Source organism: Ursus americanus, chromosome 23, assembly GCF_024610735.1.
Source record: "Ursus americanus isolate L20-20 chromosome 23, mUrsAme1.1.p, whole genome shotgun sequence".
Classification (NCBI taxonomy): domain Eukaryota; kingdom Metazoa; phylum Chordata; class Mammalia; order Carnivora; family Ursidae; genus Ursus; species Ursus americanus.
The window spans coordinates 14,437,129-14,464,975 of NC_142149.1; the positions used below are offsets into that span (position 1 = coordinate 14,437,129).

The 27,847-nt window shown below is 56.1% G+C and overlaps 1 protein-coding gene across 3 annotated transcripts in view; it reads left to right on the forward strand.

Annotated features, from left to right (window-relative positions):
• The first annotated feature begins 1,752 nt into the window (after nt 1–1,752).
• The window catches only part of SCN4A (sodium voltage-gated channel alpha subunit 4), a 43,307-nt gene continuing 17,212 nt past the window's right edge, over nt 1,753–27,847 (forward strand). Inside the window, exons 1-13 of one of the 3 annotated variants that reach the window (XM_087854219.1) lie at nt 1,753–1,964; nt 16,355–17,022; nt 17,113–17,231; nt 17,375–17,452; nt 17,746–17,874; nt 18,388–18,479; nt 19,986–20,300; nt 21,299–21,362; nt 21,615–21,756; nt 22,585–22,794; nt 23,392–23,545; nt 25,347–25,585; nt 27,370–27,543. In XM_087854219.1, the coding sequence (XP_087710345.1) occupies nt 16,750–17,022; nt 17,113–17,231; nt 17,375–17,452; nt 17,746–17,874; nt 18,388–18,479; nt 19,986–20,300; nt 21,299–21,362; nt 21,615–21,756; nt 22,585–22,794; nt 23,392–23,545; nt 25,347–25,585; nt 27,370–27,543 (1,989 nt within the window). In that variant the 5' untranslated portion in view covers nt 1,753–1,964; nt 16,355–16,749. Of the gene's footprint in view, nt 1,965–2,649; nt 2,806–16,354; nt 17,023–17,112; nt 17,232–17,361; nt 17,453–17,745; nt 17,875–18,387; nt 18,480–19,985; nt 20,301–21,298; nt 21,363–21,614; nt 21,757–22,584; nt 22,795–23,391; nt 23,546–25,346; nt 25,586–27,369; nt 27,544–27,847 lie in introns of those variants that run through there. The other 2 variants (XM_087854217.1, XM_087854218.1) reach the window with 2 other exon arrangements.

Consider the following 27,847-nt stretch of genomic DNA (forward strand, 5'->3'; position numbering starts at 1 on the left):
TTAAAGAAATTCTTACCTCATAGAGCTCAAGGCAGTGCCCAGGTAGAGACCATAAATGGGAATGACAGCTGCCTAACCACCTCCTCTCCTCCAGTGCCCACAGACAGGAAAGAGTGAGCTACCAGGGGGACAGTAGCCAGCAGCAAAGCAAACTGGAGCCACAGCAGGGCCATGAGTGATGACAGGAGCCCCAGGGAACAGTTCAGGGAGACAACTTGGGAAGGAAGAGACAAAATGTTTGCTTTTCCTCTGAGTGCTAAAGGAAGAAGATCCTTGCAAAGAAGAGGCAGGGGCACTCAGACACCCGGATCACATTAGCAGTAAAACCACATGGAAAACGTGTGTCAGAAAGGTGCGTGAGCCAAGCAGCATAAGAACCACGCACAGAGAACACCAACTCCACACCTGTCGGTTTGGGGCACACATCTGAGGGTGAGAAGTGACTCACCTGGGCTGAGATGTGGGCAGTGCCAGCATAGCAAGAACTTCTCAACCCACAGCCAGGCCTGCCCCCCTAGGAGGGGCTCGACAAGGCTGAGGCTGGGTCTACCGAGAGTCGCTGGGAGGAGAGATGCCATCCAACCTCCAGGACTGAGGGTGACCACCCCCCAGGCCTTCCTGGGCCCCTCACAAAGCCCTCTCTGTCCTGGGCTCAGTTCAGCTGGAGTTCTGGTTACCAGAAAAGACAGTGTCAGGGACTGGCATGGGAGACTGGGGGGAGCAATGCAGGGAGCTTTGGGGAGCAGTGACTCTGGATTCAGCCAGGGGTTCTCTTGTCCGCCTGGGGCAAGCATGGTGGGAGAGCTGGGAGATGGGTCATTTCACAACAGCTCCACTAGGGGTCATCACAGCCCTAGAATGGGGGGGGAGGCTAAACCCACCTTATCCTGCGCCCCCCCCCCCCGCCCCACCCACCCACCCACCGCTCCCCAGGCTCTGAGGGACAGATGTCTAGCCAGTGGGATGGTGGTGGGGGTGGGGGGGGGCGAGTGGTGGTGGAGAAATGACTCTTGAGACTTCTATGTTGTCCAGCCGACAGTTGTGTGTGTGTGTGTGTGTGTATGCAGGCATACACTAAATGAAAATCTAGTGACCATAGGTACACACCGGAGGCCCTGTGTACGTGTGAACAGGAACGTGGACAAGACAATGGTACGGATCTAAGGAACATGCATGCACATGCGTGAATGCCCGAGCGTGACCGTGAGTATGGGTGTGTGTGCACACAGACATGCACGTGGTAAAAGCCTAGTGTCCGGGGTACGTAGCGTTTGTGTTTGCCTGGGCAGGAGAGTAGATGTGACTGCATGTATATAACAATACAAGGATACACACGAGCTGATGTGAGAGTGGGAGCGTGTTTGCGTGAGCAGTAAGCGTGTGTGGGAACAGTGTAACACACAGTGGAAGGGTTTGTGTGAATGGATGAAGGGTGATTTATGTGTATGGCTGAGCATGTGCGGGTGTGGCATTTGTGGGGAGATGCGTCTGTGAGTGTGTACCAGAGCGAGTGTGAGTGTGCAAGCTGCCATGTGCCACCGGGGCTCCCGGGAACGAGTGTGAAAGGAGACTGGCGTGTAGATCGAGGCTGGGTAAGCTCCTCAAGGGTGGGAGAGGACCTGCGGAAATGGGCTCATACGTGTGCCCCGCTGCGTGTGCGCATGTGTGTGCGTGTGCGTGTGCGTGCGTGTGCGTGTAGCAAGCGTGTACCAGTGGCCCCCTAGCCCCGGCGGTCCCGGGCTGAGCCCGAGCACACCCAGCACACCCGGTGAGGGAAGCGCGGCCCAGGCTCCCACCTGAAGATTGGCCCAGTCCTCAGGTTTCACTCATGACCCTGTGACATCAGCGGCTGCAGCTGTCCCCGCCGGCCGGCCCCCCGGCCAAGTCCCCCAGAGTCCCAGCCCCAGCCCGAGGTGGGCACGGCGCTCCAGGCTCGGCCGCAAGCACTCCGCTCCTGTCCAGCAGTGAGTACCGCACCCCGCCCCTGCCGGCACCCCGAGGGCCAGCCACCCCGAGGAGCAGGGCACCCTGGCCCCGTGCCCAGCCTGGCTTCAAGGAAGCCACCGCTTCACTCGGGGCACCGCTGTCCTCCTGCCCACACCGGGGCCTGCTCCGGCCACTGCCGAGCTCCTTGTGCCTTGACCCTCCCCGTCCCCAAACTCGCCTCTTGGGGCCCCCGTCGGCTGCCCTCAGTGCCCCTGGCTGGCTGTCTTTGCCCTCAGCAAGGGTCCTTGCCCTGGTCACCAATGGCCCAGTGGCGAAGGCTCGGCTCCAGACGAGCGCAGGGTGACCCTGGGGACGGGACAGGCCGAGTGTCTTCAGGAGCGGAGCGTACAGAAGCCAAGACGCCTATTCCTGGTCGCGGCTCAGCCAGTTCACGGTGGCTCCACGGCCCGGGGGGCAGGGCTGTGGGGGGAGGAGAGCGGCAGGAGGCCGGGTGGGGGGTGGTGGCGGCCTTTGCTCTGCTGAAACAGGAATCTTCCAGATGCCAGCAGAGGACACATCTCAGGCTGCAGCGCCCGGGCTCTGCCCGCCACCAGCTTGTGGCGAGGCTGGACTCCTTTCCTGGACAAGTGGGGAAGGCAGCGAGCCTGGCCCGGGAGGCGGGGGAGAAGATGGGGCCACGGCACTGAGGGGCCACTGGGGGATTCAGGAGGAGACTCGGGGTCACGGTGCAGGGCCGGAAGCGCGGCGCCAGGGCAGAGCACAGCCCCCCTCCCCCTCCCTGCTGGCAGAGCGGGTCACGGGGGCCAGAGGAGGGGGCAGGCAGCGGCTAGGGCCAGAAGCCGAAAGGTCCAAGCGGAGGTAGGAGAAGGGGTTTGAGAGGAGTGTGGTGATGCTTATCTGAGGGAGGCATTTGTTCAGAAGATTGGGGAGGGCCCTGAGGGTGGGATGGGGGCTTTTGAGGCTTTCCAAGAAGGCACTGGTGTGGCATGGGGGGCCTGAGCGCCTTCCCACTCCACCTGGCTAAGTACTGTGTCTCGCAGCCCCTTCCCCTGCCCTTTGGGAGCACGCGGCCCAGGCACCATGAGGGCTCACACTGCCCCGGGGTGGGGAGGGGGCCCTCCTGGTGGATACTAAACATGTCCCCCTCCCACCCATACCACCTGCAGCCGGGGCCTGCATGGGAAGGGCAGAGCCCAAAGGAGCTTTGAAGGCCCTCGAGTTTAGACTCTATGGAGGAGCCAGCTCGAGGAGAGTAGCTCAAGACCAGTTTGCGGCCAGTCTGACTAGTGTGGAGAGGGGAAGGGGCTGACAGAGAGGTAGGGAAGGGCCATGATGGGCACTGTTGTCATTCGTCTATGACCAAAGCTGTGACTGCCCCCCAGGGCCCTGAGCTGAGCTGAGCTAAGAAGACCCCAGGGGTGGCGGTGGGGGCAGGGGACACAGGAGGAGGACTGGTTCTCCCAGGACCCTCCAGATTCTTCTGGGGTCATCCCCAGTCCCCTGGCCGTGGCTGGTGGCCTCACTGTGTGGCAGTGTTGTGGACAGTTTGGTTATCACACACATATTTGGAGCCACATCACCTGTGTGGGTGATGCAGGGTCCCAGACATAACCCAAGGGCCCACTCCCATGTCCATCCCAGGCATCTCTCAGGGGACCGGCTGGGATTTTTAGTGGGGTTTTAGGAAGATAATGAAGGGTTCTTCCTAGATGCCCCTGTCCTAGTCTGGCTCTGCTTGTCATTTCTGGTTGGGAACCTGCTTGAGGGGGGGGCTCAGAACTCAGAACCACCTTCCCAGCTCCAGGCTGGCCTGAGTGTCAAGGCATGCCTCCTGGCTCCCCTCACCAGGGCTCCTGGGTCCCACCCCCGGGGCCCAGGCCATGGGGAAGCCCTGAGATCAATGCTAAAAGCACTTGACTCCTGGCCAGACAATGGGGGTGGTCCTGACAAGGTCCCTGCCTTTGGAGGCAATTCTGGCTCCCAGAACAGAGGAAAGTGTAGAGAGTGGCAGGGGTGGGGGTGGGGGGAGTCCAGCTGGGGATGGAGTTCAGAGAAGTCTCCCAGGGCTGGGCACAGCCAGAGAGGAGACAAGGGATTGGAGCTTACCGAGAGGAGAGAGGAGCAGAAAACCTCTCTCCAGGTGACAGGAGAGAGATGAACTGAAAGGGAAATGAAAAATCTGAGGCCTGAGTTCCCAGAGAGCAGGTAGGGAGAAAGGAGGGGACGGAGGAGGGTGGCCGTCAACACCCAGGTTGTGCGAGCCTTCTGTTCCTTGACTTGTCTTAAGGGAGGGTTCAGGCTCCGAGGGTCCTGTCACTTGCCCGAGGCACACAGCTAGTGAGGGGCGCTGACGCTGGTGCTGAGCTGACCCCTGACACTTGGGGGTGGGGCAGGGGGTTCCAGTGGGTAGCCCAAGGGCTAGGGTAGGTGCCGGGCCTCCTGCAGGGGTCCCCAGCTCTGCAGCAGCAGAGACAGGCCGTGGTTCCCAGGGTACGTTCAGGAGAGCTTCTTCTGGGGCTGGGGGAATCCTCTACCTCCACCACCCCTGCCCCAGGCCTTTCATGTGCTCTGGCCCCCCTTCTGCCTCGTCAGCAACAGCTATTTTTATTCCCCGAGGTTTTCAGTCAACAGCCATCATTGGGGGGATGGGGCAGCGGGAGGAGCAGGAGGGGCTCAAGGAACAGTGGGGGAGGGGTGGCAGGGAGCTGTGCCCCTCGAAGGGCAGGCCGCCCCTTCCCCTCAGGCTTGGTGTCCTCTGCCAGGAGCCTTAGCATAAATGCAAAGTACAGGACCACAGGGGTCACCAGACCCCACTCCGTTTTTGGACTGGTCTGTAAAGCCAGTTGCCCCAGCCTGCCTCCCCCCACCCCCCCACCCCCCCACCAGATAGGTGCTGGAAGGACATGGTCCATGTAGACTCGGATGGCGATATAGCTTAGTGCCCAAGGCTCTTTCACGAGCCCCATGCGCCGGGTTTCCAGTCTACTACATAAATCACCTCTGGCAAGTGACTTACCTTCTCTGTGCCTCAGTTTCCTTCTCTGTCAAAGGGAGTGATAATAGTAGGATCATGGTGAGGATTAAAAGAGCTCATGAATTCGAGGTGCCCAGAACAATGCTTGGCAAGTAGTCAGTTCTACATAAGTGTTAACTGGTAGTTAATTATCATGGCTCTTACCAGGCTGTGACTCTGAAATCAATGTCTCATCTTGTGGGGGAAAGGGGCAACGAAAGGAGGGCAAGGGCCTACAGAAGGTGGGTCTGCCTGGCAGGAAGCAGGACCACCTTATCCGGCTCTGGGCATCCTGCATAGCTGGGAGAGGGGATATATTTTGTTCCTATCTCGTCTCCCTCAGGTGAGGGGGATCCTTTTATAAAGTGGGTGGCAGACCCCCTTCCATGAGGGTCCACGGTTGACACATGTTGCCGTGAGGACAGTGACGCCAAAAGCCAAGCAGAGTCCCTCTGGCTTCCGTTTCAGTAAGATCTGCTCATGACTCCAGTCTCTTTTGAGGCTTATTCTTGAGTGGCCTTAACTGGGGAGAAGGACCTTTTACCAGGGTCGATGGTAGGAAAACATCCCTGGAGTAGTTTCTGGGGTAGAGCGAAGTTCTCAGAGGTAGTGGCAGGGCCCAGCTGGCTGAGGGGCAGAAAGAGTCCGCCAGCCTTCCTTGTGCGTTTCCGGTGATAGGGCCGGGGCTCCACAGGCAGCAAGAGGCCAGTCTTCCTGGCACTGATGACCATGATCCCTAGCTCCCAGGACCTGGCAGGTGTGGGGGGGGGCCAAGCAGGGAGGCATCAAAACCCACCTTACCTGGATGGTTGGGGGTTGATGGAGGGAACAGGGAGCCAGGTGGGCTCTGATCAGTTTTGAACAGTCTTCCTGTCGCCCTCTTGGTGGACCCATGGCAGGAAAAGAGCCTGTCTGCCATGGTCTGGGAAGGGTGAGGGTGTGGGGCAGAGAGAGAAGAGAACGGAGGCAGGCATCTCCCGGGGTAAACTGTAGGTAGGAACAGGCAGGGCAGGGGAAGCAGCCCTGTGTGCAGGGGATGGATCTGCCCAAAGGCGGGTGAGGTGGGCCCAGATGTGGATAGGAGAGGGTGTGCGTGCACAAGTTTGAGGGGCGGCATCCATAGAACCCTGGTGGTCATGCTCGGGGGCTCCTTAGAGAGAGCCGAGCTAGCAGAGGGCAGGAAGCCCCAAGCCTGGGTGGAACTAATCAGCCTCCCCACCCTTTGGAGCAGCTGGGAAATGACTCATAGAAGCGTGCGTGCGTGTGTGTGTGTGTGTGTGTGTATACAAATGGGCTGCAGAGAGACTTAGGGGGTACACGAGGGTCGACTGGTATAAAAGAAACCCATACCTCAAGAAAGTTTATCAAGCTGTTGACTTGTAGTCCCCATTCCCACGATTCTCAATACACACGGCCCCAGGAGGCCTGAGTCTAGTCCCGCCAGGGCCCCCCAGACACCCATCGCAGCTGGTGCATTTTAGGGGCTTGGCCTAAGGACCCTGGGCTGCCCTTTGAAGAGGACAGACAGGTGAGGGTCAGGCCAGCCCAGTCCCCCCAGAGGGCTGGGGGAGGCAGCGTCTGTAGGGGCAGGCACGTGGATTTGCGTCCGAGAGCTGCATTCAAATCCTGCCTGGGCCACTTGTCAGCTGGGAGGCCGAGCCTGGAACAGTGCCAGGCACTCGGTAAGCACCAAATGAACATAGCCATGACTGCTTTTCTTCAAGTAATAATTCTTCAGCCTCCGCCTCAAGGGCCTATGCATGTCAGCATGCCAGGTGAAGGGACTGAGATTTGGGGGCCGGAGGAACCAACCTCCCAGGCTTCCAGGGCTGTCGACAGATGAGCTGGGAGGGGTTGGAAGGAAGGGGGCACAGTTCACAAAACCCAAACACAGCCCATTTGAGGATTTATTTCCCACTTGTGAGTTTTTATTTCATCGGACCCCAAGCCAACCAGAAACACTCTGGGTGAAAGGCAAAGAGTCAGGTTTGAGAGGAAGAGGCAGGTTGAAAAAAACTAACTGATGTTTCTTGAGAGCCATTGGGGATTGGCAGAGAATGGATCTGATAGTGAGGGGAGGGGCTGCTGACATATCCTGAACAAGAAAACAAACTTGGCATACAGTTAGTGCAAAATAAATATTGTCACCACTATCATACTTACCCCTTGCGGTGGGCACATTATTAGGCTGGTTGATTCAGGTGCCTAAAAAAAGGGGAGGTATGTTTTGGTCCAGTGAACCCCACATGGAAAGTGCAATCATCATTAGCCCACCCCTCGCCCAGGAGGAGGACCCCTCATGTGCACCTGATTGTTTCCGGAACTCTCAGGGCTCCTGAGTATCCGGAGTTTTCCACTCCCGGCTCCAGGCCTCCCTCCAAGACCTCTTGAAGCAGATTTCCTCTGCAGAGTGTTAGATCAGGAGGGGAGGGCACCCGGGGTGACTTCCTCCAGGGCCCTGGCCTGCCAACACCTCAGCCTTAAGTGCTGGCAGGGAAACAACACAACAACCCCTTTCCAACAACCCCTTTCTTATCCCCACCCCCAGACTGCCACAGCTGAGAAAAAGCTGTGACTTGAGATTTATAACTAGGGGGCACAGGGATCCACTTTGCATTCTTGGAGCTGGGCCACAATGAAATTCAGGAATTTGGGAAGTAGACCACCCGGATACCCTGTACTGTCTTTGGCCAGGATAGAAAAAGTTTGATCTCTTCCAGTCTCCCAGAAAGTTCTGAGTCTGAGCTCCCACTGCAGGTGAAGCTTAAGGAGGGGTCTCCACTGGCCACATGGAGCTCTGGAGTAATTTGGCTTCCAATCCACAGAGAAACAAAACAGCCTGACCCTGGACCGCAGCTCTGCTGCAGATGAACTGCATGCTTGGTTGGCAAGAGGCACGATGATTGGGGCCTGAGCAAGGCCAGGAAGCTACCTGCCATCTCTGCATCCACAGAGCTGTGCCCTAGAGTGAACAGGGAAGGCTGCGAGGGGCAGGTCACATCCATTCTCAATTGTCCAGGAGAGTTTCTCACAGTGGCTTTTATATCTCAGGCTGGTAAGGCATGGCGGACACTTCTTGGAGGATTTCAGGCCAATGCAGTGCAGTTAGGTAGGTTTCTGGATGTTTGAAGAACAGTCTTTGAAAGCATGGTTTCCTACGAGAGAAGGTTCTAGAAGCATGTGGGGGGGGGGATGGTGGTGGTGATGTCTATCCTGAGCCATGTTTGGCCAATAATTTGGGATAGTGAGGATCACAGATACACAGTTGTGAGGGTGTTGAACTGAGAGGAAAAATCAAGATCCAATAGGCCTTCACAAAAGACTAGAAGTGAAGAGGTGCAATGAACAAGGGGGAACTTGTAGAATGAAAAGTCCAACACCTGGATTTATATTAACCTTGCATCCTGAAACCATTATTAGTTTCAGGGTGGGTTTTTTTGGTCAATTCTTTTGGATTTTGTACATGGATAATCATGTCATCTGTGAACAATGACAGTTTCATTTCTTCCTTTACAATCAGTATAACTTTTTTTTAAAATTGCTTTTCTTTTTTTTTTTTTTTAAGATTTTATTTATTTATTTGACAGAGAGAGAGACAGCCAGCGAGAGAGGGAACACAAGTAGGGGGAGTGGGAGAGGAAGAAGCAGGCTCTCAGCAGAGGAGCCTGATGTGGGGCTCGATCCCAGAACGCCGGGATCACGCCCTGAGCCGAAGGCAGATGCTTAACGACTGAGCCACCCAGGTGCCCCTACAATCAGTATAACTTTTATTTCCTTTTCTTGTCTTATTGCATTAGCTAGGACTTCCAATATGATTCTGGAAAAGAGTGGTAAGAGGCAACATCCTTGCCCTGTTCCTGATCTTAGTGGAAACCTTCTATTTTCTCATCAATAAGTACTATGTTAGCTGTAAATGTTCTTTATCAGGCTGAGGAAACTCTCTACTATTCCTAGTTTACTGAGTTGTTGTTGTTGTTGTTGTTTTATCACAAATGAGTATTGGGTTTTGTCAAATTCTTTTCCTGCATTTCTTGATATGATCATATGATTTTCCTTCTTTCTTTCTTTCTTTCTTTCTTTCTTTCTTTCTTTCTTTCTTTTTTTTTTTTTTAAAGATTTTATTTGTTTATTTGACAGAGAGAGAGACAGCCAGCGAGAGAGGGAACACAAGCGGGGGGAGTGGGAGAGGAAGAAGCAGGCTCCCAGCAGAGCAGGGAGCCCGATGCGGGGCTCGATCCCAGGACTCTGGGATCACGCCCTGAGCCGAAGGCAGATGCTTAACAACTGAGCCACCCAGGCGCCCCGATGATTTTCCTTCTTTAACCTATTGATATGATGGATTACATTAACTGATTTTCTAATGTTGAATCTGACTTGCATACTTGGGACAAATCCCACTTGGTTGTAGTGTATACTTCTTTTTCTACACTGTTAGATTTGATTTGCTAATATTTTGTTTGGTGTCCACCTGGATTTAAAAGGGAAAAATCAATTGCACAATTTATAAGATAGGGAAGGTCTAATTTGACTATATTTCATGAGGAAAAGATCCAGGAGTGATTGCAAATTTCACCTTAGGAGTAGGCTGCTGAAAAAGTGCAAGCTATCTTGGGATGAATGAATAAAAAGGGTGTCTAGGCCGGGGAGAAAAGGCCTCTCTCTCTGTGGTCAGACTATGTCTGGAATTGGGTGTTCTGATCTGGCAGCTCCACAGAGAAAGACAATGCTAGGCTGGACCTGCTCCAGAGACGAGCCACCTCACCCTCCAGCGTCCTTACTCTCGGCTCCTTGCCTATGGACAGCTGGCCCCCACCTGGCTCCCCGGGACTGCTGACCCTTCTTCCCCCACCCTCATCCTTGTCTGCTCACCACCTCCAGGCCCCCAAGATGGCCTGACTTTACTCACCGCTTCCGCCCAAACTTCCGTTTCAATGCAGGTTCCGTTGGGGCTTCTCACTTACTAAATGGGCTCTGGCCCTGGCACTCAGGGAGCTGGGTTTTATTCTTGGCATGGCCTCTCATTTATCACTCTCTAAAATTATCTTATTTGCTTCCCTATTTATTATCTGCCTCCTCCCTCTGGAATGCAAGCTCAGTGAGGACAGGGAGTTTGCGGCTGCTATATTGTGGCTCTTAGAACAGAGCCCAGTGCAGAGCAGGTGCTCAAGAAATGTTTGTTGAATGAATAAGTGTGTGTTCTGGGGGGAGATGCTGCTCCTCTCTGGGCCTCAGGTCCCCATCTGTGAAATGAGGGAGTTGGACTTCTTGATGTCTTGAGTCCTTGCAACTCCAGTGTTCTTAAGTTCAGTGGGAAGAGGTTGCCGGGAGCCCCCTGCAGGCCCCTAGCTGCCACATCTCAAGAACAGACTGGGGGTGGAGGCCAGAGTCTGATCTCTGCCTGTTGGAAGGAAGTTTCAGGCTGTCGCGTTGGCCCCCTTTACTCCAGGTTGTAGCTGGAAGAGCCACATGGAGGTGTGCCAGCATGACACCTAACCCATGATACGGGGCATTGTTGTGCTTGTCCCTGCCAGGAAGCCACCGTGCATACGTCCCAGATAACCCTTCATTCCTCCACTGGTGTCCACTGCAAACAATATAGCTTGTCCTGGCTATTCTAGACACATCGAAAGGGTGGACAGAAGGCACGTACATGCCAGCTAACTGTGCTCTTATCTCAACCCACTGCCCCTGTGAGGCGCTCTCCAAGGCTGCATGGTAAAGTCCAGACTCCCAGGCCTGCCACTCAAGGTTACCGCCAGCTGCGCAACCCACCTTCCCCAAATCCCTGAATAGATTCTGTGCCCTGCAAAGACTGACATAAAGGCAGCTCCCTAAGTCCTGCCTCTGTCTTTGCCCTGGCTGCTCCCTCTCCCTAGAGCGTCCTTCCCCTCCATTTCTCTCTGTTTATAACTGAAGCATCCTTTGAGGCCCAACTGAAAAGCCATATCTTTCCTTCCCAGACTTGGCAGTAGCCATTCTTCCACCTGAACCCCCAAAGCACAATGACCTCCCCTCTTTAGGGCAAGCATCACTTTCTCCTCATGTTACATGTGCCCATGTCCACCTTCCCCCAACCACCAGCTTTCAGAAAGCAGGATGCCCAACTCATGCATCTTTGTGTCCTATTCAGGGCTAGCTCAGCTTCCGGATTATGAACAGGATGGATGGGCGGATGGATGGGCGGATGGATGCATGGATGGATGGATGGATGGATGGATGGATGCATGGATGGGCAGATGGATGGATGGATGGATGGATGGATGGATGGATGGGCAGATGGATGGATGAAAGGATGAATGAATGAATGAATGAATGAATGAATGAATGAATGAAATGTACCAGAATCCGTTTTATCTCTGGAAAGGTCTGTATCCAACTCTTCTTCCATTCATTCTTTCAGCAAACATGTATTGAGTGCCTACTGTGTGCCCAGTCCTAGGATTGGCTATGGTGAGCTAGACACACAGCTCCTGCCCTCTTGGTATTTCAGTCTAGTGGAGGGCACAGACAAATAAATTAGGCAAATTACTTGTTTAAGTAATTACCATTTATGATACATGATGTCAAGGAAAACACAGGGACTGTGATAGAGAGTAAAGAAGGAGAAAGCCACTTGGAGAGGAGACATTTGAGCCTAGACTGGGGGGTGAGATGGAAGAGCCTTGTGAAGAAGGAAGGGAGCACAGGGCCAGGTAAAGGCCAAAGGCAGGCATGAGCCCAGTGGTCCAGAAGCTAGAAAGAGGCCAGAGGGACTGGAGCAGAGAGAACAGGGAGGAATCAGGAGACAAAGGTGGAGAGGGAGGCAGGGACTGGATCACCTGGGCCTTGTAGGTCCCCGTAAGACCTTTAGGTTTTGTTCTAAGCACAACAGGAAATTGCTGGAGAAATTTAAGCAGGAGAAACAACGATTAGTTTCTTGTTTTTAAAAGATCACTGGCTGCTCTATGGAACGGATTTGCAAGGGGCAGGGCAAAAGCAGTTAGCAGGAAACAGGCTATTGCAAGAGATTATTGTGATATGGTCTGGGGGAAAGGTGGAGGTCATGTATAGTTTGGAGATAGTAGTAATGGAACTTTGGATGGGCTGGATGTAGAAGGTGAGGGGAAAAGCATTCAGGGAACCACCCTGGTATTTGACTGGAGCAACCAGATAGATGGATGGACATTTTCTGGGTTGAGGAAGACTGTGGGTTGGAACAGTTGAAGATCACAAATGCTTCATCCCAGATACCGTAGGGTGGGATACCTCTTAGCTATCCACATGGAGTGGTCCAGTTGGCAACTGCATACATCAGTCTGGAGTTCAAAGGAGATGTGATGCTATTCTTGTAACACTATTTCCAGTCCTAGGAATGATGCCATCCAGACCCAGATTGAGCCCTGAGAAACTTTAGAGATTAGGGAGAGAAAGAGGAACAAGCAAAGAAATTGAGAAAAGGTAGCAGAGAAGTAGGAGGGAAACCATGGACATGCTCTCATGGATGCTGAGTGAATAGAGCCTTTCCAGAAGGGGGCTGCAGCCAACTGGGTTGAATGCTTCTGAGAGGTTGAGGGAGGTGAAGACAGAAACGTGTTCAGCAGACTTGGCAGCGGAGAGCGTGCTAGTGACTTGACAAAAGCAGTTTCAGTTGAGTGGGGGGGATGGAAGCCAGGTTGGAATAGGCTGGAGAGTGAACAAAAGGTAAGGAAGTAGAGACAGCTGGTGTAGACACTTTCTAAGAAGTTTCTCCATGAAGGGAAACAGAAAAATAGGGCAATAGATGAAGGGTGGTGTGAGGCCGGGAGGGCGGATTCAGTCATCACTGCCATTATTTTTACAATGGGAGAGCCCGGTCATAGACAGGAAGAAGTTGACAGTGGTAGAGAGAAGATAACTAGAGAATGAGGTCCTTGGGAAGGCAAGAGGGGTCAGGGCTGAGCCCACATGGAAGGCCTGGCCTTTGGTGATTCCTCGTCTTCCGTTTCAGCAGGATGGCAGAGGCAGGGGCAGCGAAGAGGTTTTTGTCAGTTAGAGGATGGTGTGCAATGCTATGTTCTCACTGATGGCTGAGGCAAAGTCACCGGCTGGGAGCATCATGGGGAGGAGTTGGGGAGGTGGTTGAGGAAAGACGAGAAGGTGTGGAATGGATTTCACACAAAGTGGAAAAGCATGGCCACCAGAGAAACTGCACTCCCAGGGCAAAAGTGAGGGCACACATGGCGTTTGTAACCACGACGTCAACTGGGAACCCAGCCTGGCCCAGCCTTTGCTCCAGCAACATCCAGCCACGTAGGCGCTGACCCAGAAACAGCACAGCTGGGACAGGCGGGCTGGGGTTTCCCCAGATGAGGGGGATGGAAGGTGAGAGAAGGCTGGAGTAGAGAATATTTTCAAGGAGGGATTATGATGATGACGCTTATGGTTGAGCTGGGCCAGTCAGAGGATTCTTTTGGAGAGGAAGAAAATGCAGGGACAGGGGGTGAAGGCCAGAAGAAGCCCCAGGATCATAGCAATAAGCACTTGACTGTGAGCTGAGAGGTAGGAAGTAGGGGGAGGGGAAATCAGAGGAGATGGGGCCTCTGGTCATGATTTAGATGCAGGATGTGCTTTCAGGAGAAAGGGGCTGAGGTGGAGGGTTCCTCTCAATCATTCATTCATTCATTCATTCATTTAATAACCTTTTATGGGGCACCTGGCTGCCTCAGTCAGTATAGCATGAGACTTTTGATCTCAGGGTTGTGAGTTCGAGCCCCGTGTTGGGAGTAAAGATTACTTAAAATCTTAAAAAAAAAAACCCAACACCTTTTGTTCAGCATTGGGCACATGGGTGTTTCAGAGGAGAAACCCACTCAGCCAGGGTGCCCAGAGGGGCCAAGCCAACCATAAACCTGGTTGTCAAACAGCTTGGCCAGTTTGTGAGGATGGAGGTGACATGGCCAGAGGGTGGGTGCAGGCGGGGCAGGGGCACATGGAAAGGTAGGGGTGGGGTTGTGGCGAGCCTGGGGAGCCAGGTGGAAGGGTGTGGACACACTGCTGAGCAGTAAGAAGCCACTGAAGGAGTAGGTAGGTTTAATCAGATTTGTGATTTCAGAAATGTGAATGGTGGATTACAGGGGAGCCCAGTGGCAAGTAGGGAGCCGGGTGGGGGTATCTGGACAGAGCAGGTGAGGGGTGATGAAGGAGCAAGAGCTTGGAGGACGGAGAGCCTTGTGAGTGCTGGACCTGGGAATGGACCAGCCAAAACCATCCTCAACTGGCCTAGGCCAGGGAGGGCACTTTCCCCCTCCCATAACAAGACATCCAGACGTGAAGGGGCTTCAGGGCTGGCGTAGAGGGCAGGAGAGGAACTTCGATTCTGAAGGGAGAGATGCGGAGTCTGCCTGGGGCCCGCTGGGACCAGCAGGAGGAGGTGCCAGGCTGGCTGTGCCATCTGTGGGTCCGGAGCCTGGAGGAGGGCCCAGGGGAAGGAAGAGAGGCGGGGGCCAGGCAGCAGTCTCTAAACAGACCTCGCCAATGTGCCAGGCACCAAATTCCGTGGTGACCCTAAACCCCGGGCTGTGAGGAGTCTGGTGGGGGAGACGGATACCAACAGACCATCATACAAGCAGGGCATGAATTACTGCTGAACTTAGAGCTTTGAAGACTCTGGGTGCACGAAGGGAGCTGTGACTTCACTGGTCTGGGGCCATCAAGGAAGTGGGACTGTCTCTTAAAAAAAAAAAAAAAGCTTAAAAAAAGATTCTCTCTCTAAAAAAAAAAGCAGCAGCAGAAGAAAGCGGCAGTGTGAGGTGCCTGAGGGGGAACAGGAGGCCCAGCTGAGAAGAAACTGCTGGGTCCGTGCGCTGGGGGCCTCTGGGGACTCCAGCAAGTGTAGCTTCCACGAGTGCTGGGCTGGGGCCAGACTGTCTCTGGTTCTCCGTCGTCCCACTTGGGCCCCCGTGAAGGGCAGAGTGGGCTGCATCAGGCCAGAGGATTGTTGCCAAGTGAGGCCTGTGAACTGGGAGGGCGCCCAACAGCCGTGCGGTCTCTGCAGGGCCGTCTGGCAGGTCCGCGTCTTCTGTATGGGTGTGTCTGTGGGGCCGGGGACGGGATGAAGGCGGGAAGGTGTGTGGCCAGTGGCAGGGTAGGACCGCGGGGTATGCGCGTGTGTGTACATGTGTGTGTGCTCGCACACACACGCTCCCACGCCCATGACGGGGCCGAGGAGCAGCTGAGGGACGGGGTCAGCAGGGATGAGCAGAGTCACCCCCGTGGAAACACAACTCCCTGGGTGATGGTAGGGAGCAGCTGGGCCGCCGGGCCCGGGGGCGTGGCCAGCTCTGCCCAATGGCTCTGGCCTCTCCCTGGGCCGCCCTCCCCACCTGTTGACCAAGCCCGAGGAAGTGCTGTGCTGGCCAGGGCAGGGACACCACGCAGGCGTCCGCGCCCGCCGAGAAAGGGCTGCCCTCCATGTAGCTCTGCGAGCCTCTGGCGGGGTCTGACTGAGCCCCTTTGGTGGAGAGGTGTCTATCTGGACAGGCCTTGCAGTGGCTCGTGTGACTGGGCTGCCGTGGTCCCCCTGCGCCTGCCTGCTGATGTGGGTCATCCCCCAGGGCCTTTTGGATAAGTGACCCACCACCTCCCTTCCACAGGGAATTGGCTCAGGAGGGCTGGGCAGGAGCAGGGCCGTCAGGAAAGGCCAAGGGACAGTCCACACTGTTCTCACAGGCCTCTAAAGCTCCGGGTGGGTACCCCTTCATCCGCCCAGTCCACACAGGGACCACCAGCTAAAAACAGTCCCTGGGACCTCTAGCCCTGTCCCCACCATTGAAACTGTCCATGTCTTTGTCCCCATGACCTTTCCTTTGTGTCCTCTTCTTCCACGTTAGTATCTGGGGGCTCTCGTGGCCCCCCACACACAACTTGCATCCTCCTGCTCCAGCCCCTCTGCTTGCCCACGGGTTAGATCCCACAGGTTTCGTGGGAGGGAGCTGGTGGACCCTCTGCAGAGCCTGGGTCCCTTTCTTCTTCCCTCTCCTAGCCCAACATCATGCTTCCCCAAAGCTCAGCACAGGATAGCCCACACCCCACATATTTCTTTCTCCTTCCCTCCAAGCCAGGGATGACAAATACAGGCAGATTCACCCCATTCTCCTTTCTGGTGCCCTGGCAGACATCACTAATCAATCATAGCACTGAGGCTGGCTCCAGCCTAGATGGTATCTGCCCGCATCTCCAGGGAGCCCGTAGCAGCTGATCCAGGTCAGCCCTTAAGACGAAGTCCACACCATTCCTGCTTTAGGCTGCTCCCACCAGGCCTTTCATCTTGACCCATCCTCGGGGCCACCTGCACATTCACATCTGACTCCTGTCCACCTCGCTGCAGGCCAGAGGCCGCTTGAGCATAGCCATCTGAGGTTCTCTCTGTCCCCATAGGCTGACGCCACACAGTTCCGGAGCTTGGGCCCAGGAGGTGGTTGAGGGCACTGGGGCATTGGCCCCAAGTCCCCAGCACCGAAGAGGATCTGGTGGGTTTGCTGTCGGTCCTGAGGGCAGCCAAGCCCCTGCTGGGGAGAGTGTGGTGCAGGCCCGGGGGTGATGCTCTTGTGTCCAGCCCCTGTGCAGCAGCAGCACCCGGGCCTCGCAGGCACAGCTCCCAGTCCCGACAGGGCTTGCGCGCTGACCCCCCTGGCCTGGCCCCGGGGCAGGCAGGAGGTGAGTAGCGGACAGCAGGCCCAGGGCAGGGTAGCCGCCCGGCACCCGGGGGGCGGCACACTGCAGCCGCCCCGGCAACCCGCCACCCTCCTGGCCACCGAACCCAGGATGCAAGGATGGCCAGACCATCTCTGCCCATCCTGGTGCCTCTGGGCCCTGAGAGCCTGCGCCCCTTCACCCGGGAGTCCCTGGCAGCCATAGAACAGCGGGCGCTGGAGGAAGAGGCCCGGCAGCAGCGGAACAAGCAGATGGAGATCGAGGAGTCTGAAAGAAAGCCGCGCAGCGACCTGGAGGCTGGCAAGAACCTGCCCCTCATCTACGGGGACCCCCCACCGGAGGTCATCGGCATCCCCCTGGAGGACCTGGACCCCTACTACAGCGACAAGAAGGTCTGGGCCTGGTAGGGTTTCCTTTCCCTGCCTGTCCCTCGTCCGTCTGCCTGCCTGTCCCTAGACCTCACAGCGCTCTCTCCGCCGCAGACCTTCATCGTCCTTAACAAGGGCAAGGCCATCTTCCGATTCTCCGCTACACCTGCTCTCTACATGCTGAGCCCCTTCAGCATCGTCAGACGCAGCGCCATCAAAGTGCTCATCCACTCATATCCTGCCCAAGTGGGGCGAGCGCAGGGGCAAGAGGGGTTAGGGACCGGCAAAGCCAGGTGCTGCAGGCGGGGAGGCCCTCTGCCCCCCTCCCCCCCAACCTGCCCCTCACTTTCCTTGACCCCCCGACGCTGTTCAGCATGTTCATCATGGTCACCATCCTGACCAACTGTGTGTTCATGACCATGAGCAACCCGCCTTCCTGGTCCAAGCACGTGGAGTAAGTCTCCTCCTCCTCGGAGCTCCCCCCCCCGCCCCACCCCAGTCTGGGACACAGCCCACCCCAGGGGTCTGCACTCTGAGGATGCCGCGAGTGGCACTGCTCTCGTCTTCCAGGAAGACACACACTGTAACTGTCACCCCTGTCAACACCGTAAGCCCTCCGGGGTGGTGCACCCTGTCACTCTCACCAATATCCTCAACCCCCTGGGCAGCATATTTCATCACTGTGACCTCCCTCCTGGGAGGTCCATCATCGCCACACCTGGCCCTGGCCACCCTCTCCCCCACCAGGTACACCTTCACGGGGATCTATACCTTTGAATCCCTCATCAAGATGCTGGCCCGGGGCTTCTGCATTGACGACTTCACATTCCTCCGGGACCCCTGGAACTGGCTGGACTTCAGCGTCATCACGATGGCGTGAGCAGGGCCTGGAGGGCATCCTGAGGCAGAGGAGGGGGAGGGGAGGGGGCCGGGTCTCAAAGAGGGCAGCTGAGTGTGCTGACTCCCTGGGAGGGGTGGGCTGCGGGGGTGACGGGCAGGTGCGCCGTGAGCTGCCTGGTTCGAGGGGCTGCCATTGCTGGGGTCTGGCTTGGAGGCTCTCCCGATGCCTCCTCCACATGCCTCCACATGCCGTGTGCAACCACACGCGTCAGCGCTAAGCCCCAGTCCCACAGGCCCTCACGCACTGGGAGAGCTGGGCTACCCTTGCCACCCCCATTCCCAGCAACGCTTCTGCACTGTCTTCCCCAGCTCTCAGGGCCCAAGAGGAACCTTGGGGTGTCTGACCTGGCCTTCCCCCCAACCCCTGTGGTAACCCCAACCACAAGGGTTCCTCGGGAATCCTCATTCTGGGCCTACAGAAGCTGTGCTTTCTGCCCTCACATCCACCCCCAACTCTGACACGGCCTTCGTCCCAACCCCTCTGCCCAGGTACCTGACGGAGTTTGTGGACTTGGGCAACATCTCAGCCCTGAGAACTTTCCGGGTGCTGCGGGCCCTGAAAACCATCACGGTCATCCCAGGTACTCAGGTCCAGGAGCCTGACCCAGGGTCACAACACTCTCACACCAAAAGCTGGACACAGTTGGGGAGACCCCATAGCCAGGGAGGAGAAGGGGCCGGAGGCTGGAGAATGAGCGTTCAAGAGGCAGCACGGCAAGGTGGTTAGAGTGCAGACTCCGAGCCAGACTTCCTGAGCTCAAGTCTCATGTCTGCCACTTCCTAACTTTGACCTCGGGCAAGTGGTTCAACCTGCCTATGACTCAGTTTCCTCCTCTACAAAATGTAGGTAATAACATTGGGTGTTACAAGGATTAAATGTGCATGGAGAGTGTGTTAAATGAGACTGGGCAGAGAGAGACCAAGGGAACGAGGGATGGAAAGTCCCAGCCCCGAGGCTTCAATAAGGAACACGCCACGTACCCGCTGAGCAACCAGGCCAGGGCAATTCCAAAGTAATGCATCAAAAAGCATGAACTAAATAGAACCCGGATCACCCAGACCCTCAAAAAAAGCACATGGAGAAACCGAACAAGGTTCACGAAAGGAGAGAAAAATAGCCTGAAAGAGACGGACCCTGGGAGGAGGGGGGTTAGGTCTGAGCGCTAGAAAGTACCATAATTTTCCCCTAGTCCAACACCCTCAAACTGTGGCTGAGGAAGATGAGACCCTGACAGGCCCTGGGAGGGGAGGGCTTCCCAAAGGCCACACTGCTCGCTGGCCACTGAGTGAAGGCCACAGTACCCTTCCTCAATGCTATGCTTCCAGCATCCTCCCAGCTTGGAGGGTTTTGATAAGGTGTCTTCTGACTGCCTGTTTTCCACATCAGGATAAGAAAAGGAAATGATACGGAAATGAGAGACACTGATTAGGCCCAAAGAAGAAGTATGGCTCTTCCATAAATGATGGGAATCCATCCCTAGAAGTCTGTAAGAGTTTCTATGCCTTTGTCTGGCCAAAGGGGCAGGTTGCAATAGTATCTCCAACTTAGTCTAGAGCTGTTGTTCCTTGGGTGTTAATAGGCATTATAAGAAAAGGGTTTCTGTTGTCAAGTAAGTTAAGGGAACATGGTATTAAAGTGTTTGCTTGTTTCTGCAGGACTTGTCAGAGCCTTTGATAGGATAATCTACAGTCACGCTCCAAGAGCGGTATCTGGAACTGAGCCTTTCCTAAACATTTATCGAACTCCTTCTTTTAAGGGCACAGCAGGGGAGATCAGTGTTGTGTAGAACACAGTTTGGGAATGTCGATTTATTCAACTCTACCATGTGCCTTTGTGTTGCTTTACGAGACAGGCAACAGCCTGGAAGGTCTTTATGGTGCATTCTTCTAGTGGCCGAGACTGGCCATTCAAAGGCTCCACACCCAGGATGTGATGGGAGAAGGGCGGGCTCATTTGGGAAGGCTTCAGGGAAGCGGTGCCCCTGTAAGTCAAGGCTTGAAGGAGATGCAGTAGACAGAGACTTGAGGGGCTGGGGGAGCGAGTTACCACCCTGCCCATCCCCTACTCCCACCCTCCCTCTGGTCAGGGCTGAAGACGATTGTGGGGGCCCTGATCCAGTCGGTGAAAAAGCTGTCGGACGTGATGATCCTCACCGTCTTCTGCCTGAGCGTCTTCGCGCTCGTGGGGCTGCAGCTCTTCATGGGAAACCTGCGGCACAAGTGCGTGCGCTGGCCCCCGCCCTTCAACGACACCAACAGCACGTGGTACGGCAACGACACGTGGTACGGCAACGACACGTGGTACGGCAACGACACCTGGTACGTCAACGGCACGTGGAACAGCCGTGAGAGCTGGGCCAGCAACTCGACCTTTGACTGGGACGCCTACATCAGTGACGAAGGTGAGAAGGCGGGCTGGGGAGGCCGCTGGGATCCGTCCCCGCCCCTGGGGCAGCCCCCCGCCACATAGGCAGCAGGGGGGACCGAAGCTTAAGTCCATCGCTTTCCAGCTTGGGGAACCTCCGACAAGTCACTCGGTCTCCCTAACCCTCAGAACCCTCACCTCTAAAACTGAGGTAACAGAGCCTTTCTTGGGCACCTGGGGGGGCTCAGTGGGTGAAGCGTCGGCCTTTGGCTCAGGTGGTGATCCCAGGGTCCTGGAATCGAGTCCCGCGTGGGGCTCCCTGCTCCAGGGGGAGTCTGCTTCTCCCTCGCCACCTGCCCCTCCCCTCCCCTCCCCTTCCCCCTTGCTCATGCACGTGCTCTCTCTCTCTCTCAAAAATAAATAAATAAATAATAAATAAATAAATAAATAAATAAATAAAATCTTAAAAAAATAAAAGGGTCTTTCTCAAAGGGTGAGCGTGACAATGAATGCCCCATGGCTTTGAAAATTCTCCAGCTTTTGCTATGAAAAGCAGCGGCCCATTGTCCCCATTCCCTCACCAACATATTCCTTCTTTTCCCCCATAACCCCTGGCACCCTGGCAGGGCCACCATCGGCCACCCACGGACTCACCTAGTCACACACTGTACTTTTTCAACCTGGGCCCTGGATTCCAGCTCTCCCCCCAACCTGCTCACCCCTCAGTCGGGCGTCTCATGCAGTTGTGAGGTAGCCACGGGCACGCGCGCACACACCATTGGGCCGGCTCCCTGGGCCCCTGTCGCATCCCGACTGCCCAGCCACCCACCGTGGGTGCTGAGCAGACCTGGCTTGCAGCTGAGCTGCCTCTAGTGTATCTACCCAGAGACCTAAAGGAGGGGTGAGGGAAGCAGAGAGGCTCCATTTGGGGTATGTGGTGCCCACAGATGTGCCCACAGGCGTGCAATGGGCGCATGTGTCCACAGTGTGTCCTCCTGGGTGACATGTTTCCTTTGTGGCCTCTGACTCCCAAAGGGAACTTCTATTTCCTGGAGGGTGCTAACGATGCCCTGCTCTGTGGAAACAGCAGCGATGCTGGGTGAGTGATACAGGGGAGTGGGGAAAAGGTGTCCCAGGGGTATCAGAAGACGGGGGCTGATTAGGGACAAGGACGTGGGGTGGATGGGAATGTAAGGAAAACCTGTGGACTTGAATGGAACCCTTCTTTGATTGGGGGACACAGAAAGCACTATAGGATTTTTCCTCTTGGGATCCCCCCCAACCACCACCGTCTGTCCCTTGGCTGGAATTCTCTTCCCTCCCTAAAACCAGCAGCCCGTTTTATCTGCAGGCACTGCCCTGAGGGTTATGAGTGTATCAAGACCGGACGGAACCCCAACTACGGCTACACCAGCTACGACACGTTCAGCTGGGCCTTTCTGGCTCTCTTCCGCCTCATGACCCAGGACTACTGGGAGAACCTCTTCCAGCTGGTACAACCACCCCTGCCCTGCCTCGCAGCCCCATCACCACCTCCCCCCAGCCCCACAGCCTCCTCAGGGCATGGTAGGACCTGTAACAAGGCCTCCTCGTCCCTGAGACCCCCTTCAGCGCCCCTGCAGACAGTTTCTTGGAGGCACTCTTGACACTGGGGATCTGCCCACATCTGAGGCACAGCCTTTTCTTCCTTTGCCACCTTCGCCTTAAGCGCTGAGATCTGGGCCTGGCTCAGACCCCCAGGCCTCACAGCAACCAGTAGGGTAGCTTAGAAATTCAACGCTGCCCCTACACAATTATTTAGCTTCTACTGTTTGCATGGTAGGCGGCTTGCATCTGGAGCAGCAGTGCCTTCTGGCCCCTGGTAATGTTTCTAACACTGATGATGTTCATGATAATAATAATAATAATAATAATAATAATAATAATAATAATGGCAACTATTATTTGTTGAGCTCTTATTAGATCCAAGCATGGTAGCAATGGTAGGATTCAAGTTAACCCCAAAGCCCATGTTCACCATTTTTTAAAATTTTCTTTTATCCTGGCTCTCTGATCTCAAGATGTCTGTCTCAGGTCCTCAGGGCTCTCTGAGCCAGGAGACCAGGAAAGTCTGGGTCCCAAGTGTATATTTTGAAGCTCCCCAGAATGTGGCTTAGCCTGCCAAGGATGGCTATCCCCTGCCTCAAGGTCCTCAAGTCGCCAGGCTCTGTGAGCGACCTTCCCTGTTTACATATCTGGGCAATGGATGTGTGCAGAGGGGTGGTGGGTGAAAGCAAGCAGGGGGCCATGTGGTGTTCCCTCTCCTTCTCCCCTCCTCCCAGACCCTTCGAGCAGCTGGCAAGACCTACATGATCTTCTTCGTGGTCATCATTTTCCTGGGCTCCTTCTACCTCATTAACCTGATCCTGGCTGTGGTGGCCATGGCGTACGCAGAGCAGAACGAGGCCACCCTGGCCGAGGATCAGGAGAAAGAAGAAGAGTTTCAGCAGATGCTGGAGAAATTCAAAAAGCAACAAGAGGAGCTGGAGAAGGTCTGGACTCAGGGAGAGGAGTCCCTCAGCCTGGGTTCTCCCAGGCAGGCTGAGGGTGAGGGAGAGGCTTGAGTTAGGGGGCTGCAAAGTAGGGTGAGCACAAGGCCCCAGTCTGGGGGCTTTGCTGGGATGGGAGGCAATCGGGCAGTTGAAAAAGTATTCCACAGCTCTGTGCCTCGGTTTCCCTATTAACAACAAGGGATCTGGAGTAGTTAAACCTGAAGTAACCTTCCAGCTCAAATATGTACGGTCTTGTGATTCTTTCTGGGTGGGATATGGGCCCATGCTGAGGGAGAGGTGGGTCCTGTGGAGGCCCCCGGGGGCAGCCCCCCATTCCTCACCACCTCCTGAAGTGTGGGGTCAGTCAAGGCTTCTGAGAGCGGTGGGTCTTCAGGGATGAAGGTCTTCGGTCATTTTGGTCCCTACCCTGTCAATCCCATCACCGCCGAGGTCACCCCCCAACCCGCACCAGGCTCAGGGCAGGACAAGAAGAGGGGCCCCATCCTAAAGGACTTGGAAAGAAGCTCGGAGAGTCCATTAGTCCATCCACCGGGCTCCGAGATGGACTCCGTGCCCACCACCCTTGCCGATCCACAGGCCAAGGCTGCCCAGGCTCTGGAAGGCGGGGAGGCAGATGGGGACCCAGCCCACGGCAAAGACTGCAATGGCAGCCTAGACACATCACTGGGGGAGAAGGGGCCCCCGCGGCAGAGCTGTAGTGCAGACAGCGGTATCTCAGACGCTATGGAAGGTGAGTGCTTGACACCCCTATAGGCACCTATGCTGCTTGTCCTGCCCATCAGGCCACTCGGACTCCTGGAAGGGGGCAGGTGGGGGCCTGGCTGGGCCCAGCTTCGGAAGGACAGTAACTTAATTTAGGTATCGAAGAAACGGCTGTGATACATATAGTTCTGGCTTAGCCCGGCCCAGTTCTGGCTGCAAGGCCAGGCTGCTGTGGGAACTGGGGGCTTCCGCGGGAGGGCCTTGGGGGCTGCCAAGGCAATGGGGAAGGACAGGAGGGTCATACTAACCAGGAAGGCCCGGTGTTCTGTAAACTGGAAATTCTGCTCCTCAAATGTCTTCTGGGCAGAAGTTAAAGGTCAAAGGTCAAACTCTGCCCAGGTAGAATCACAGATTCCCCAAATCCCCATACTGCCCTACAAGTGTCAGGGAAAGAACAAGGTAAGTTAACAAGGACAGGGTGGATAGACACAAATGTGGATGGATGGCTGGATGGATGGATGGATGGATGGGCTGAAAGATCAATGAACGGGAAGAGACGTGTGTATGGATGGATGATAAGTAAGGGGGGAGGGAGGGAAAAAGGAGGAGGGAGGAGGGAAGGAGGAAGCAAGGGAAGGAGGAATAGTGGAAATAGAACATGGAAGAAATCTGGTCCAGGAATCCTTGTGCCAGGAAGGACTGGGAGGGCCTAGAGGACTTTGGAGACCTCTAGAAGACACCTTCTCACCCGACCTTGTGTGACAGGCATCCAGGAGTCTGTGCCCTGCCAGAGAATGCCCAGGGGGTGCTCTGTGTCACTGGCTGAGGTCACTCAATGCTGCCCTGGCTGGGACCATTGTGAGAAGTTTTGGGTGTCAGACACTGTTTGAGTTACCTGCAGGGACTTGGGGATCATCAGCTTGGGGGTGGGGCTGTTACTATCAGACTAGAATCTGCAGCCTTTGAGAGATCCAATTAGCTAATTCCCTGGGGTGTCCCAATTGAACCCAGACCTCCACGGGACTGCCCCCAACTCCTTCCTCATCTATGAGATGAGAGGGCACTAATAGCACTCATCTCATAAATTTCTGGTGGTAATGACATAAGATCACGCCGAGGCTGAGGACTCCCATAAGCAGCGGAGGCCTTGAAGTCCAGCAGGAAGGGCAGCTTTATCCATGGGCCTAACAGAGCCCCAGGGCTCTAGAGCTGGGGTGGCAAGAATAGGGGGTGTTTTCAGGAACCCACTCTGGTGAGAAAGTATGCACTGGCTGGGGACAGTGTGGAGGGGTCAGCTTTGCCGGCAATGGGAGGGAGGGCCCTCAGGGGGGTCCTTGGTCTGCTCTGAATGTCCCTGGCCAACAGCAAGTGGAATGGGACCCAATGCTCTGCAGTGGCCTCCCACCTCTCCCTGGGGACCCTCAGGCCCAGCCAGAGATCAGGGGTCTCCCTTGCCAGGACCACAGCCCCAGGCCACAGGCAGGGGGTGGGAGTCACTGAAGAGCAGTCTTTCAGAGGTGTGCCAAGAAGGCCCAGCCTGAGGTGGGGCATTAAGAGAAGGGGCTCCAGGTAGGGCTGGCTGAAGGAGTGGGGCTTTGGGCGTGGAACACTGAGGGGTTTGGGGCATGTGGTCGGGGTCTCCAGGGGCAGGTTGTGAGGGTGGCCCATGGAGAGGGGGGCTTGAAGTGCGCTTGGCTGAGGGGATGGGTTTGAGATGTGGAGTTCGAGAGCAGACCTGGGAGGCGGGACCTAAGATCTAGGTCAGGAAAGGAGGACGCGGGGGCAGGGTGGGGTGGTCCTCACCAGGTGTGTTTCTACTCTACTCCCAGAGCTGGAAGAGGCCCACCAGAAGTGCCCACCGTGGTGGTACAAGTGTGCCCACAAAGTGCTCATATGGAACTGCTGCACCCCGTGGGTGAAGTTCAAGCGCATCGTCCACCTGATTGTCATGGACCCCTTCGTGGACCTGGGCATCACCATCTGCATCGTGCTCAACACCCTCTTCATGGCCATGGAGCACTACCCCATGACGGAGCACTTCGACAACGTGCTCACCGTGGGCAACCTGGTAGGGAGGGGATGGGGAGAGGTGTCACTCCCCGGCAGGACAGGAGGGGGCCACAGGGCCCTATGGGGCCATCTGGGCTGTGTGGGAATATGGGACACTATTGGGGGTCGTACAGGGACGAGCTGGGCTTATTCTCCCAGTATATGGGGGGCACGAGTTGAGATACGAGGGAGGTATGTGGGGTGATCCATGGGATGTGGAATTTGGGTTTTAGGGTATTTGGAGGCAGAGAGAGTGGGGATGAGGTGCTAGACATTTTAAGATGGGGACTCGGTCTCCAGGGTCTGGCCACCCTGGAGGCAGAGGTAGGGAGCGGGGGCATGGGTGACAGGTTTCCACTTGCAGAGGTTGCTGTGGGCCTAAGAGGGACCAAGGGACCTGAAAGTGGGGGCATATAACCCTTGGCACCCAGGCCCGAGAGCCTCCCCCCCCCCCAGGGCACAGTCCCCAACCCCAGCCCCCGGCCCATTACCATTTCTCCAGTGTGGCCAGACCAGCTCCCAGCAGGCCTTTCCTGCCCCGCTATTGTTGACACGCACTGATCCGCCTGCTTATCCCTGCCCATTAGGAGCATTATCACCTCGTTTCCAGCCCCGGTGAAGCCTGACAAAGGGAAAAAGCCGCCTCATCCTCCAGCCCTGCCCCGCCCTTCCTCATTCCCTTAGAAATGTTTCCAGATGGCAAAAGGGCGGTGTTCCCCCTACCCTGAGGGTGAGGAGAGCCCAAGGAGAATAAGATTTGGGGGCCTGTGGCCGTACGAGGACGATGTAGGTGGCATGGGCATCAGACCCTGGACTCCCAACCTGCGAGGCAGGCACTTCTATCCCACGGAGATGTCTGGGGCAGCCATGCCAGGCTGGGCTGGAGGGGCAAGGGTGTGCCCTAGACTTGCAGTGCAGCTGCTGGGCTGTGCGTGATGGGCCCGGCCTGCCACCTGCCCACCCCCTGCCCACCCCCTGCCCGCACTCTACTGCCGTCTGGGCACCTGCTATGACCCAGGACAGCTCCTGGGTGGGGTTCAGCATGTGCCCGGTCAGGCTGTGGACCAGGGCAGCTGGTGCCCAGCAGGAGGGGGGCTGTGCCCAGGGAGCTTTTGGAGGCTAGGCAGCGTTTACACCCCTGTGCCCGGTTTGTGGAGGGCAGCTCTGGCCTTCTCCTGGATCCTTGACCTTGCCCCCTTTTGACGCCTACCCTAGACTTCTGAGTCCACCAAGGTTTGCTGAGTTCTGGGACCCCTGCCAATCAGGGTAGAGAAGGTATGGTGTAGAGACAGGAAGACTGATTTAAGCACCCCAAGACCTGGGTTTGAGGTCTGACTTATTCCCATACGGGTGGCATGAGCGAGCACATGCCCCTTATCTCTCGGAGCCTCAACGTTCTCATCTCTTGGGCAAGTGACCATCACTCGCAACTGTGTAGAAATTGGCATCCCAGTGAGGTCATCACGTGAGCCACAAAGTGCTGTATGAGTGCTAAATATTATGATTGGGGTGAGGCCCCAAGAAGTGAAGTGACTAGCCCAAGGGCACAAAGCCAGAAGGGGATGGGTTCAGGTCTCTCTCAGGGTGGTACCCACTGTGCCCTGCGGCAGGGCCATTCCCCTCTTCACTCATGCACGCACACACGTGGCCCGTGGGCACCACTGCCTGCCCTTGCTCAGGGCTCCGACCCCTCCCCTCAGGCCCTGCGGGCTCTGTCAGGAGGTGGGGGTCAGGGGGGACTCCCACGGCCCTGCGCTCCCCAAGGCTCTGTGACGTAGACTGGCCCCCAACTCCATCCCACAGGTCTTCACCGGCATCTTCACAGCAGAGATGGTACTGAAGGTCATCGCCATGGACCCCTATGAGTACTTCCAGCAGGGCTGGAACATCTTCGACAGTATCATCGTCACCCTCAGCCTGGTGGAACTGGGCCTGGCCAACGTGCAAGGGCTGTCCGTGCTCCGCTCCTTCCGACTGGTGCGTGAGGCCCCGGGGCCCGGCTGAGGAGGGGCGGGATGCGGGTACGCAGAGAATGGGAGGGGAGATCCCCAAGAAGCCACTTGTGCACGCCACTCCGCCACTCAGAACCTTCCTTCCTCGAAATGGGGAGAAAGAGAGCCCCTCCCTTATCACATAGCGTTGCCGGGGGGCTGAAATGGTAGCTCAGGAACTGACATTTGGACTTGACTCCTTAGTGACCTTGGGTGACAGTGGAGCAGGCACCATATTGCAGACCTGAAGGCTGGGGCTCAGGAAGCTCGTTAGTAGTGGGATCAGGAGT